The sequence below is a fragment of the Arachis stenosperma genome, chromosome 4 (assembly GCF_014773155.1).
Source record: "Arachis stenosperma cultivar V10309 chromosome 4, arast.V10309.gnm1.PFL2, whole genome shotgun sequence".
Classification (NCBI taxonomy): Eukaryota; Viridiplantae; Streptophyta; class Magnoliopsida; order Fabales; family Fabaceae; genus Arachis; species Arachis stenosperma.
The window spans coordinates 110,148,803-110,162,908 of record NC_080380.1 but is presented as its reverse complement, the minus strand read 5'-3'; the positions used below and the strand labels follow the sequence as shown (position 1 = coordinate 110,162,908).

The 14,106-nt window shown below is 36.1% G+C and overlaps 1 protein-coding gene across 4 annotated transcripts; it reads left to right on the top strand.

Moving 5' to 3' along the window:
- The first annotated feature begins 716 nt into the window (after positions 1-716).
- Positions 717-10,297, top strand: LOC130976701 (protein CELLULOSE SYNTHASE INTERACTIVE 1-like). Of its 4 annotated transcripts, none has more exons than XM_057901619.1 (8): positions 717-1,058; positions 1,563-1,718; positions 2,234-2,307; positions 2,515-5,575; positions 6,122-8,666; positions 8,922-9,376; positions 9,604-9,720; positions 9,829-10,297. In XM_057901619.1, the coding sequence occupies exons 2-8, from the start codon at positions 1,716-1,718 to the stop codon at positions 10,012-10,014; spliced, it is 6,441 nt and encodes a 2,146-aa protein (XP_057757602.1). In that variant the 5' UTR covers positions 717-1,058; positions 1,563-1,715; the 3' UTR covers positions 10,015-10,297. The 4 variants fall into 4 exon arrangements, with proteins under 4 accessions (XP_057757602.1, XP_057757605.1, XP_057757604.1 ...); XM_057901622.1 differs by having other exon boundaries at positions 1,550-1,718; XM_057901621.1 differs by lacking the exon at positions 717-1,058 and adding an exon at positions 1,068-1,303.
- The last annotated feature ends 3,809 nt before the right edge of the window (positions 10,298-14,106 follow it).

The following is a 14,106-nucleotide window of genomic DNA, read 5'->3' as shown; positions in this document are numbered from 1 at the left end:
ATATAATATTAAAAGTATAGATTAAATATATATATAGAATATATATATTAATAATTATATATATATTATTATTTTTAATTATTTAAAATTTTATAGTTATTTTTATATATAATTTTAATGTAGGATATAAATAAAAAATTTATAATCGATAGATAAATAATATATAAAATTAATTTTTTAAATATTTTTTAATATATATAAATTATAATTTATTGATATAGAATTATAAATTATATTTTTATTATTTGAGTCTGTTTAAGAATTCAAATCATCTTGTGAACTTTTGTTAAATCGAGGTTAAACTTAGAAATAAACTCTATTATTAATGAGATGAACAACCGTAAATTAAATTTAACTTTTGTGAGTCATAACTCGAGTGCCTTAAATATAACTACTAGTCGAGTCACCAAAAAAATATATATATATAACTACTAGTCTACTACTATAGCAATACTAATACTAATGTTAATGTAACACTGTTTTGTTGTGATCAACAGTCGCACTCCGCTATTGTCAATTTAACGGAACGGCTATTAATACACTAACATGTTTATTTTACATTTTTGGGGAAATGGCCCTTCATTTTACTGAACAATTTCCATGTTTATTTAGGAAACCCATGTGATGCATTATTAGAGTTTGGTTCCAGTTAATTATTTTTCTTTTTTTGTAAAGCGTTGTTGTTGTTATTAATTATCAACTCTGAATCGTTAGTTTAAGATTTTATGGGAATTGTTTAAAATCATGTATAAGAGGGAAGCGACTCGTTATTAACTTTCAAACTTGAAAGAAATTCGCTGACAATACTAATGACAAACATTATGACGCTTCAATTATACTCTTTTAATTCATTTTTTTGTGTAACAAGTTGTGTTGTGTTAATGGATATTTAGTTGGCAGTTTTACGGTTAATGAATGTAGCTGTCAAGTGGTAAGAGTCTTGCTGTTGGTACTTGTCGGTGGATGCGGATGATGTCCATTCACGGCAGCACCAAAAACAACCGCTACTCTCTTTCTTTTACTCACGGTTCCATGAATAAAGAAAATCAAAGCAAAACGTAAGACCCAAACAAATCATATTTGTTATTGTTGTTGCTAGCATCTTCTCTTTATTTATTTTTTGCTTTTCATGTTCCCTTCTATTCTACGAAACCCCATACATTAGAATTTGATAGTTGCATCAACATCATCCCCATTATACCCCTCTCATCTCTTTCAGTTTCCCAATTCCCAATACCATTCCTCAGTTTCTTCTCTCACTCACTTTCATGCACTCATCTTCCCACCATTCGTGCATTTCCTTGTAAGCTCTTTCATCTCTCATCCACTAACATTCTATAAAGCATTTTACTTTTCATCTGGGGTTGTTGTTCTTCCATCATTTTCTGCATGACTTGTCCAATTTGGGTCTAAATTTGTCAGATTTATGAGCTTCCTTCAGTGTTGCATAATTGCATTAGTGCTTTGCTTATGTAGTGTTATAATTCACGGTTGTATCTGTGATCTATATTCTGCCCATGACTTTGTTGAAGCTTTAATTTGATGGTAGGTTCTCTTTTCAGCTGCTGGGGGCTTTGAATGAGGTTCTGAGTGTGTCTCCAGTGCAGATCTGGGGCTGATCTGATTGGCAGTGATACTGAATTGAAGTCAAGCTGGCGACCACAGTGACTTGGAGGGTTCCTGCCAGCAATGGCAGTTCCCATGGTTCAAATGATATGGTACTTCCAATAATTTTCATGTTTTTTCCATGTTTGTGCCTTCAGCTATCATATTCATATCATGAATTCATCACACTCCTACACAATGATAGTAGTTATTATAGCTAGAAGGGTCTAATGGTCAAGTATTTATCATAGATAGTTCTGTTTAACGGTGCAAATAACCTTTATATTGTTGTGTGGTTCTTTGCCAACATGTCATAATGCTGTATGATTTTACTTCCTATCAGATTTCCATCTGTTGTATCCCATCCTAAGCGATTAAAGATCAAGAAGAAATTATTTTATTTGTTTAAATATTCCGAAATTTTACATTTTCTTGTTAATATAATCGAGCTTTTTACTGAATTTTACACTGTGCCTTGGCATTATGAATAGGGAGAAGAAACAAAAATCCTAGGATTCTATAGTGTTTAGTTAGTCGTGTCAATATAGTAAGTCAATTTGGTCAATCAAAGTACTGAGAGACATGCAGATATAAATTTGATATTCTCTACTGTCACTTTAAATTGCAGGAACGAAATGGTGACGGAAGGGTTCAAGATTCAGAGCCCCCAACTCCACATTCTGTTCTAAAGATGGGATTGAGGTTGGTTACAATGTCAAATATGTCTCTTGCGTTAGTTTTGCTTTCACATTCCAAATATACTTTACTTTTTATCCTTTAGGATGCTGACAACTTTCTAGTATATATATCTGAATTAACATCATCTGAATTGATTCTTTATGGACTAAGGAACTTCAAATTTGTCTGAGAACCTTGGTGTTGCACATTCTTAACTGGTTGCACTTGCAGGGATCGAACTAGCAGCATGGAGGATCCAGATGGAACATTAGCAAGCGTTGCCCAGTGCATTGAACAACTGCGCCAGAGCTCATCTTCAGCACATGAGAAAGAGTATTCCTTAAGGCAGTTATTGGAGCTTATAGAGATGCGAGAAAATGCTTTTAGTGCTGTTGGATCTCACTCTCAAGCAGTTCCAGTACTTGTTTCCCTTCTTCGGTCGGGTTCATTGAATGTAAAGATACAGGCAGCAACTGTCCTGGGCTCCCTTTGTAAAGAAAATGAGCTGAGGGTGAAAGTCTTGCTTGGAGGATGCATTCCTCCGTTGCTTGGTCTTCTAAAGTCTAGTTCCACGGAAGGGCAAATTGCTGCTGCCAAGACCATTTATGCTGTCTCTCAAGATGGTGTGAAAGATCATGTTGGTTCGAAAATATTTTCAACTGAAGGTGTTGTACCAGTGCTCTGGCAGCAGCTGCAGAAGGGCTTGAAATCAGCAAATGTAGTCGAAAGTTTATTGACTGGAGCATTGAAAAATCTCGCCAGCAATACTGAGGGATTCTGGGGTGCAACCATGCAAGCTGGAGGAGTGGACATATTAGTCAAGTTACTGGCAACAGGACAGCCTGGCACCTTAGCTAATGTGTGTTTTTTGCTTGCTTCTGTTATGATGGAGGATGCATCTGCATGCTCAAAGGTGTTATCAGCAGACGTGACAAAACAACTCCTCAAACTATTAGGCCCTGGTAATGATGACTCTGTCAGGGCTGAAGCAGCTGGTGCTCTTAAGTCTCTATCTTCCCAGTGCAAAGAGGCAAGAAGAGAGATAGCAAATGCTAATGGTATTCCTGCATTAATCAATGCCACAATAGCTCCTTCCAAAGAGTTCATGCAAGGTGAGTGTGCTCAAGCATTACAGGAGAATGCAATGTGTGCTCTAGCAAACATATCTGGTGGTTTGTCTTTTGTCATATCTAGCCTTGGTCAAAGCCTTGACTCGTGCACCACACCTACCCAGGTTGCTGACACATTAGGAGCATTAGCTTCAGCTCTCATGATATATGATAACAAGGCAGAATCTACTAGAGCATCAGATCCTTCAGTGGTTGAACAAACATTACTCAAACAGTTTAAACCTCGCTTGCCGTTCCTTGTTCAGGAACGGACCATTGAAGCGCTTGCTAGTTTGTATGGAAATCCCATACTCTCGCTTAAACTTGCGAATTCTGGTGCAAAACATTTGCTTGTTGGTTTGATAACAATGGCTTCCAATGAAGTGCAAGATGAGCTCACAAAATCTCTCTTGACCTTGTGCAATGGTGAAGCCAGTCTATGGCGTGCAATTCAAGGCCGTGAAGGAATTCAACTATTGATATCTCTTCTTGGGCTTTCATCAGAACAGCAGCAAGAATGTGCAGTTGCCTTGCTTTGCCTTCTAACTAGTGAAAATGATGAAAGTAAATGGGCCATTACTGCTGCTGGCGGTATACCTCCACTTGTTCAAATTCTAGAGACAGGATCTGCAAAAGCAAAGGAAGACTCAGCAACCATCCTTAAGAACTTGTGCAACCACAGTGAAGACATACGAGCATGTGTCGAAAGTGCCGATGCTGTTCCTGCATTGTTGTGGCTATTGAAGAATGGAAGCCCAAATGGGAAGGATATTGCAGCAAAGACATTAAATCATTTAATTCATAAATCTGATACTACGACTATCAGTCAGCTTACAGCATTATTGACTAGTGATCAGCCTGAATCTAAGATCTACATTCTGGATGCTTTGAGAAGCATGCTTTCTGTTGCACCTCTTAGTGACATTCTACGTGAAGGTAGTGCTCCTAGTGATGCATTTGATACCATGATAGCATTGCTGAGTTCTACCAAAGAAGAAACTCAGGCAAAGTCAGCATCAGCTCTGGCAGGAATTTTTGAATCAAGGAAAGACATTCGTGAAAGTAGCATTGCTGTTAAAGCTCTTAGTTCAGCCCTGAAATTGATTAATGTTGAATCTGAAAGTATCCTGATGGAGTCCTCACACTGCCTGGCTTCAATATTTCTATCCATCAAAGAAAACAGGGATGTAGCTGCTATTGCTAGAGCTGCATTATCCCGCTTAGTTGCACTCGCTAACTCTTCAGTTTTGGAAGTTGCAGAGATGGCAACATGTGCTGTGGCAAACATTATTTTGGATAGTGAAATTGCAGAAAAAGCTGTTACAGAAGAAGTTATCTTGCCTGCCACCAAAGTATTACGTGAAGGCACAATCTCTGGAAAAGCCCATGCAGCTGCAGCAATAGCTCGCCTCTTACACTCCCGGAAAGTTGATTCTGACGTAACCGATTGCATAAATCGTGCTGGCACTGTTCTTGCATTAGTTTCTTTCTTAGATTCTGCTATTAGTGGATCTGTTGCCACATCAGAGGCTCTAGAAGCTCTTGCCATTCTGTCCAGGTCAGAAGAGTCCAGCACACAGAATAAATCGGCTTGTGCAGTTTTGGCTGAATTCCCAAAGAGCATAAGTCCAATAGTCTTATCTATTGTTGATTCAGCACCAATGTTGCAGGATAAAGCTATTGAGATATTGTCTCGATTATGCAAGGATCTACCTATTGTTTTAGGTGACGATGTTGTTACTGCATCTGGATGTATATCTTCAATAGCCAAGAGAATAAGTAGTTCCACAAATGTGAAAGTCAAAATTGGGGGAGCTGCACTTCTAATTTCTGCAGCAAAAGCAAATCATCAGAGACTTATGGAGGATCTCAATTCATCAAACTTGTGTGCTAATCTTATTCGATCTCTAGTTGATATTCTTATTTCTGCAGAGCCTTCTCTGGGTAATCAAGGTGATGACAAGAAGGAGCTAATCAGCATATGCAGGAGGAGTACACAAGAAGAGGCCAATGGTGGTGAATCAAACACTGGCACGGCCATTATATCTGGTGCTGACTTAGCTATATGGTTATTATCTATTCTTGCTTGTCATGATGAAAAAAGTAGAAGTATCATAATGGAGGCTGGAGCAATTGACGTTCTAACTGACAGGATCTCAAATTGTTTCTCACAATATTCCCAGGTATTTAAGTGCTTTATTCTACACTAGTTTCAGCCAATCAGATTCTGATCATAGTAAGATTGTAATTTACAAATTATGCTTTAAACCCTGCACCTCCCCTCCCTTGAAGCTTCTTTTCTGCGCTCCAAAAATTAACATCAATCCTCAAAATATCAAGTCCTATAGAACTTGCATTAAGTTCCAAAATCTCCACAGTACATCCCTTTAATATAGACATTACATATGCTCACTGTCACTTGAATTGCACATAGTTTACAAATATGCATCTGATAATCATATTTATATTTTTGAAACATGCTAGTTCAAGAGACAGTGATTTCAGTGTATGTTAAGAAAGTTCCTAGTTATGATATAGCACTGTAACTGTTTGCATGAACTTTTGCCGTAATCGAAACAAAGTAAGATCTTGAAATTTTGCCAAATAATTAAATTGAACTGAAAGTGTGACCTATAGCCCTGTCATTTTTATTTTTAACTTTAATTAAATTATTAATTGATTGTTTCTGTATAATAACCTCTATCTGCTTCATTATGGTGAAACTGCAGATTGACTACAAAGAAGATAGCAGCATGTGGATTTGTGCTTTGTTGTTAGCAATATTATTTCAAGATAGAGATATCATACGCACACATGCAACCATAAAATCTGTACCAGCACTTGCCAGTTTATTGAAGTCAGAAGAATTGGCAAACAAATATTTTGCTGCACAAGCAATAGCTAGCCTTGTCTGTAACGGTAGCAGGGGAACGCTTCTGTCTGTAGCAAATTCTGGTGCAGCTGGTGGACTTATCTCCTTGCTTGGCAGTGCTGATACTGATATTCATGATCTTCTGGAATTGTCAGAAGAATTTTTGTTGGTGCGTTATCCTGATCAAGTTGCTCTTGAGAGGTTGTTTAGAGTTGATGATATAAGAGTTGGTGCCACTTCTCGGAAGGCAATGCCTGCCCTTGTTGATCTGCTCAAACCAATTCCAGATCGCCCAGGAGCCCCATTTTTAGCACTTGGGCTTTTGATTCAGCTTGGTAGAGATTGCCCATCCAATAAGCTTATAATGGTAGAGGCTGGAGCCTTAGAAGCACTTACAAAGTATCTTTCACTAAGTCCACAAGATGCAACTGAAGAAGCTGCTACAGATCTGCTAGGAATTCTGTTTAGCACTGCTGATATACGAAAACATGAGTCAGCATTCGGTGCTGTTGCTCAACTTGTTGCTGTCCTACGGCTAGGAGGAAGAGCTGCCAGGTTAAGTGCTGCAAAAGCCTTGGAAAGTTTATTCACTGCTGATCACATTAGAAATGCAGAGATGGCTCGCCAAGCTGTTCAACCTTTGGTGGAGATTCTTAGTACTGGTTCAGAGAGAGAGCAGCATGCTGCAATTGCTGCATTGGTTCGGTTACTGAATGAAAACCCATCAAAAGCACTTGCTGTTGCAGATGTTGAGATGAATGCAGTGGATGTTCTTTGCAGGATCCTTTCATCGGATTGTTCGGTGGAACTCAAGGGGGATGCTGCTGAATTATGTTGTGCACTTTTTGGAAATACAAGGATTCGATCCACAATGGCTTCTGCCCGCTGTGTCGAACCACTAGTCTCTCTCCTTGTAACTGAGTTTAGTCCTGCTCAGCTTTCAGTTGTTCGGGCATTGGATAGGCTTGTAGATGATGAGCAACTGGCTGAACTAGTTGCTGCACATGGTGCAGTTGTTCCTCTTGTCGGCCTACTGTATGGTCGGAACTATTTACTACATGAGGCCATTTCCAGAGCTCTAGTCAAGTTAGGAAAAGACAGGCCTGCTTGTAAAATGGAAATGGTGAAAGCTGGAGTGGTTGAAAGCATACTTAGCATCTTACACGAAGCACCCGATTATCTATGTGCAGCGTTTGCAGAATTGTTGCGTATATTGACCAATAATGCTACCATAGCTAAAGGACAATCTGCTGCCAAAGTGGTTGAACCCTTGTTTATGTTGCTGACAAGACAAGAATTTATGCCCGAAGGACTGCATAGCACATTGCAGGTTTTGGTTAATATCTTGGAACATCCACAGTGTCGTGCAGACCATACATTGAGTTCTCGCCAAGTTATTGAACCACTTATCCCCTTGCTCGATTCTCCAATACCAGCAGTGCAACAGCTGGCTGCTGAGCTTCTTTCGCATCTACTTGTAGAAGAACACCTTCAGAAGGATCCGGTGACGCAGCAAGTAATTGGTCCCCTTATACGAGTTCTTAGTTCTGGTATACACATATTGCAGCAGAGAGCTGTAAAGGCTCTAGTTAGTATTGCTCTAACATGGCCAAATGAAATTGCCAAAGAGGGTGGTGTTGTTGAAATTTCCAAAGTAATATTGCAAGCCGATCCTTCCATTCCGCATGCCTTATGGGAGTCTTCTGCCTCAGTTTTGTCGTGTATTCTGCAATTTAGTTCTGAATTCTACTTGGAAGTGCCTATTGCTGTGTTGGTAAGGTTGCTGCGGTCTGGCTCAGAGAGCACAGTTATTGGTGCATTAAATGCTCTGCTGGTGTTGGAAAGTGATGATGGAACTAGTGCAGTAGCTATGGCTGAAAGTGGTGCCATAGAGGCACTCTTGGAGCTCCTAAGGTCTCATCAGTGTGAGGAAACTGCTGCTAGACTCTTAGAAGTATTGCTGAACAATGTAAAGATCCGAGAAACAAAAGTCACTAAATCAGCCATTGTACCATTATCCCAGTACCTTTTGGATCCACAAACTCAAGCACAACAGGCAAGGTTATTGGCAACTTTAGCTCTTGGGGATCTGTTTCAGAATGAAGGTCTTGCTCGAACAGCTGATGCAGTTTCTGCATGTCGTGCTTTAGTGAATGTTCTTGAAGAACAACCGACAGAAGAAATGAAAGTTGTGGCCATCTGTGCTTTGCAAAATCTTGTGATGTATAGTCGCTCGAATAGGAGAGCTGTTGCAGAGGCTGGTGGTGTTCAGGTTGTATTGGATCTGATAAGTTCAAGTGAGCCAGATACATCCATTCAGGCTGCAATGTTCATTAAACTTCTCTTCTCAAATAATACAATTCAAGAGTATGCTTCCAGTGAAACAGTCAGAGCAATAACTGGTAATAATGACTTTCCTTTTCAAGAAATGTTCACTATTTAGCCAATTGAGCACCTTACAACCACCTTTTTTCTTTTCTTTTCAAGGAATGTAGTTTTGAAATCTGCAAATAGAATATCCTGGTTTTACTCATGATGTTGATAATTCTTTGAACATTTTTTAGGCTTTTACCATCCAAACAAGGACACCTTTCCCTTCTGCCTTTGTTTCTCTCTTGATTTCATGCGGTAACATGTTGAGTTCAATGTTCTTGCAGCTGCTATTGAAAAAGATTTATGGGCCTCTGGTACCGTGAATGAGGAGTACTTGAAAGCCTTAAATTCTCTCTTCAGCAACTTCCCACGACTGAGAGCAACTGAACCAGCAACACTTAGCATCCCCCATCTGGTTACATCCTTAAAGACAGGCTCAGAGGCTTGTCAGGAGGCTGCTTTGGATGCACTTTTTTTACTACGACAAGCTTGGTCGGCATGCCCTGCCGAAGTCTCAAGAGCTCAGTCAATTGCAGCTGCCGATGCTATTCCATTCCTGCAGTACTTGATCCAGTCCGGCCCACCTCGGTTTCAGGAGAAGGCAGAATTTCTGTTGCAGTGTTTGCCGGGGACATTGGTGGTGATCATCAAGCGTGGTAACAATATGAAGCAGTCCGTCGGAAACCCAAGTGTCTACTGTAAACTTACATTGGGAAACACCCCACCCAGGCAAACAAAGGTAATAATTTTATGTTATCTACTATCTTCAGGGCTGTCTCTCTATGTCAAATGTACACAAATTTAACAAGCTATGGCATTCTATCTAGAGCTACTTAAAAGTTCCAGATTGATTTGAAATGATGTATATGAAATTCGTGAATGATCTTCCAGATGGAACTTCATGTGGTTTCTGTATAAGCTTGTCATGATAAAATTACTAACATCCAATGATGATGTGTTGAGCAGGTGGTGTCAACTGGCCCTAATCCAGAATGGGATGAGAGCTTTTCATGGTCCTTTGAGAGTCCTCCAAAAGGCCAGAAGCTTCACATTTCATGCAAAAACAAGAGCAAAGTGGGAAAGGTAAATGAGTGCAAAAACATTATACTAATTTAAATGCAGTGTAATGAGTAATGATAATACATTCAACTAAGTCTTAACTATACTATCTTGATCTGGATTTGGTGACAGAGTAAATTTGGAAAAGTAACAATACAAATTGATCGTGTGGTAATGCTTGGAGCAGTAGCTGGAGAGTATGCTCTATTGCCTCAAAGTAAAAGTGGGCCCCCAAGGAATCTAGAAATAGAATTTCAGTGGTCTAACAAGCCCATTGTTAATGCTGCTGAAGCTGCTGTTGCTGCAGCTGCTGAGTAAATTGGAAGATTAGGAACATTACATACTTGCTGGGGAAGAAATTTTTGGATGTATTTTTTCATGTGTATATAGGGGCTATAGTTCACTTTTGTCAGAATATTCTTTTGTAAGCTGATCCTTCGTTTTTCAGGATAAACAATAGTAGGACCAAGATCAAGGCCTACTTCGGCTTTTCTTGTATGATTCTTTGTGTGTTGTTATTTGTAAGCTTAAAAGAAAAAATAGCGAGTCTGTTTTGTGATTCTTGGTGCCTTACCTTACAAGTACAACGTCTTATTTGCCATCTATCTATCTATAAATATACTAATTTACACTAGCAATCCAACGTGTTATTTGATTTCTTGGAGTTGAAGGAGGCATCATAAGAGGCAAACATTGTGCATGTTAATCGCAACAGTAATAGCCCAATGATGAGTTTATTATGTCTCTGTCATAACCAATATTTCATTGCATTATACGCTCACCTAATCTTGCTGAATATTGCGTGCCAGCTCAAGTTTTTATGTATTTAATTGGCTTTTCAATAACAAACTTATTCACTGGTGGACACAACTGCTTTACAACAAAATAAAAATAACCATGCAGCCAACTTGATTGAGTTGCGCATTGTCAAGCCAAGAGAAGACAGCATACATAATAAATTAAGGCTGCCATGTACTAATTTAATTTAGCATGGTATAAAAAATATTTGGAAGACAATTAGTTCAAAATGATTTAATATTATTTTATTTTGTATTTCTTAATTCCTGTTATTTCATTTTGTATTTATTATTTATTTTAGAATAATTGAATAATATTAGAAGTAATAATTATATAATTATAGATATTATATGTATAAAATTATAAATATTAAGTAAAATAAAATAATTTAAAATTATTGTCTCTCTGTCTTTACAAAATTAAGAGTTCATTACAAACTCGTTCATTAATTAGTAGCAATTTATTCTATTATTACTTTTAATATATATATATATATATATATATATATATATTACAGTGAAACATGTGAGAGTGACAGATATTCAACCAAAATAAATTATTAAAGTCACATTAAAATGTATTCGCTATTAAATATATCTAATAAAGAAACTGGAGTTTATGCGCATCAGTATGATTTTTCCATAAAACAATCATGCACGTCCTCTCCACTGTCGTCCATTATATTGGTGCATTAAAAAAATGACATGGAAATTGAATAGATTATGTGTAATGTAAAATTATCTGTATGTTTAATGTTGAAATTCGGGAAGCAATCAAATTAGTTTCATTAAGATAGCTTGTTAGCATACAAAAGTGATGAAGCATGAAGGTATGAATGAAGAATTAAGGAGCAGAAGAAGAAAGAAGCTTAAAAAGTCGTATAAGTGGCTTGCAATGGGAATGATGAAAAAGGACTAGAGAGGTGTTCTTACGCCACCTTCCCTCCCCATTTCCTAAATTAAAGTGTCTCCTTTTCATAAACAAAAAAGAATCAATCTACAATCCAAAAGGGAACCAAAGCACTCACAATGAAAAATATATTCATGCAGCTTTTTCCTACGTTTAATAGACATAAATCCATAATCATGTGCCACTCGTGTGGACAAATTAAACAAATTCTAGAAGTTTGAACTTCCATGTTCATAATGAGTTGGTTGTATGTACCTTGGGAGTATGGAGTTAGCTAATTAATTAAAGAAGTGAAAGAAGGTGAATTACTGGATATACAAAAAAATATTATAGCTTTATTTTCATCATTTTTTGGAACATTTTGTTTGTGATTTCACACTTTTTGCATCAAAGTTCAAATTGTTTTGATGGTTCGTTGCAAAATGATGCAAATCGTAATCACAATAATGTAATATGATCATATGGTGATGCACCAAATGATGTAGTACGAGATTTTAAGTTCTTACTTCATATATATGATGGTCGATGAAATGTTACGTTATATAAAGCCTATGTCACACAGGATCTGAACAATCTACCTCTAATAATTATTAATATTATTGCTTTTGATAATAATTTAGACGGTTAAATACATAATCATTTATGTCTTTTTATTTAGTTTAAATTTTTAAAATAATTAATTTTATTATATGGTATTAAATTTTTTATAATTAAAAAATTTAAAATTCAAAATAAACCATAAATAAATAAACTTATACATGCACATACAGTTGATGTTTTAATTATTTTGTAAAAGAATATATTAGATATATAATTATTAATATATCTCTACTTATTAATTTAAGTTTGGAATAAGTGATGTTATCACAAAATACCAAGCTTACATGCGTATAGATATTTTGGTATTGTGATGGATATTTCTCTTTCATTTCTCACCTACTATGCTTTTGATGGTGCTTTTTTTTTCGCCTCTAGTTTGTTTTTACCCTTGCTTTGCTTTCTCTTTGCACCCTACTTTTTCCAAAAGTGAGAGCTTTCTATAGTGTTGATGTTATATGAAAAGGGCCATGCAGGATGGTGAAGTTATTTAAATCAAATTTGCTTTATTTGGGTCTGTTTATCATAATGAAATATATTAGAAACTGAAGTCCCCTTATTATGCTAGCTTTTGTTGAAAAAATAGATCAATCTTCCATCCCTACCCTTATCTATCCCCAAATAGGATTAGATTAATATTTCAAAATTAAAATGTAAATCAAACCAATGATTATACTAATAATGCATATAAAATTATGACAGACATAGCTCAAACTTTTTCATCAAGAAGCAGAAATAACTTATTGTTTATCTTTTTATTGAGTAGATAACTCATTGGTCATTCACTCTTATCCAGAAGGCCATGTTAATTTCTAGCTTATAGAAGTAGCAACTTGCATAACACAAATTGTATGTTTAGCATTTTATTTAACATTCAATAATTAAATCTGAATACACGTACGTCGGCCATCTCGATCAATTTGACCTCATTGTGGCTATTTGAAGAATTCTCTAACCTCTAAGGGTGACGCATGGTCCTAATAATTATATGAGCAATGCTAGGGGCCAGCAATTTTTGTGATTGTTAGCCATCAACTAGCCATCAATGATGATTTGATGGTGTGAGATTGGTGTGAAATTTCATCCAATGGCTCACCTTCCTCTGCTGGTTACATGCTGGCCAAAATTCAATAAAACTGCTGGCCCCTAGACTTTTCCTAATTTATATATCTCCATTTCGACCTGCTTTTTTTTTTAAACCAATAGCGTTTAACAATGGCCACTATTGTATTAATTAATTTTGTTGTATTGCGTTAGTATTAACTCCAACATATCAAAAAATATTAGAATTAACTCCAAATTCCATAAAGGTTTATACTACTGTGATGGCTTTGTCCATATATATGCACCCACTATATATGTAAATATATTGATCGTCTTTTAGGTAGAGGCAACAATTTCTATAGTGTGTATAACACTTTTGTAGAATTGGCTGAGTCAGGTAGATATAATAGGCCATAGTGGCCACCATACGATATATATATATATATATATATATATATATATATTTGGACGCTGATAATTCATTTTTTAATTTGATATTAAAAAAATTGATGTGTTATCCATCATTATTAGAGTTTTGAGGGTTATTCAGGAAGACGGGTGTTAACAAATTGAAGGGTTTGATTTAATATGACACAAATCGGATGTTTAAATTTTTTTTTTTAATCTTCACTTCTGACCCACTGATTTGGATTTTTAAAATTTTTTATTTTTTAACTATAAAATCTATCTTTCTATTTGTTACACATTTGACAAAAAAAAAAAAAAATTGCGCACACAATAACTAGAGTTTAATTTATTCATCAATCAAGTTTAAGCATAAATCAGAGGCTAAGTTTTTTCTTCCTCACAAATTTTATCCTTCGATTTGTATATTATTGTTTAGAAAAAAAATAAACTCTATATATCAATACTATATATTCCAATAATTCATAACAATGCATAACACGTAACAGAAATCCATTAAAAAAAATAAGCTTGGATAATTGAATGGAAGTTAAATTTCTAATATTGTTAAATATTTGTATATTAAATGAGTTATTATATATTTTTATATTGATATATACATAAAATTTAATTTATTTTTAATAATATATATTTTAT

Bases quoted from the DNA above. Each gene is read 5' to 3' on its own strand.
- LOC130976701 (XM_057901619.1), top strand. The intron at 2,308-2,514 runs GTTGGTTACAAT...TTGCACTTGCAG, and splicing joins GTTCTAAAGATGGGATTGAG to GGATCGAACTAGCAGCATGG. The intron at 9,377-9,603 runs GTAATAATTTTA...TGTGTTGAGCAG, and splicing joins CCCCACCCAGGCAAACAAAG to GTGGTGTCAACTGGCCCTAA.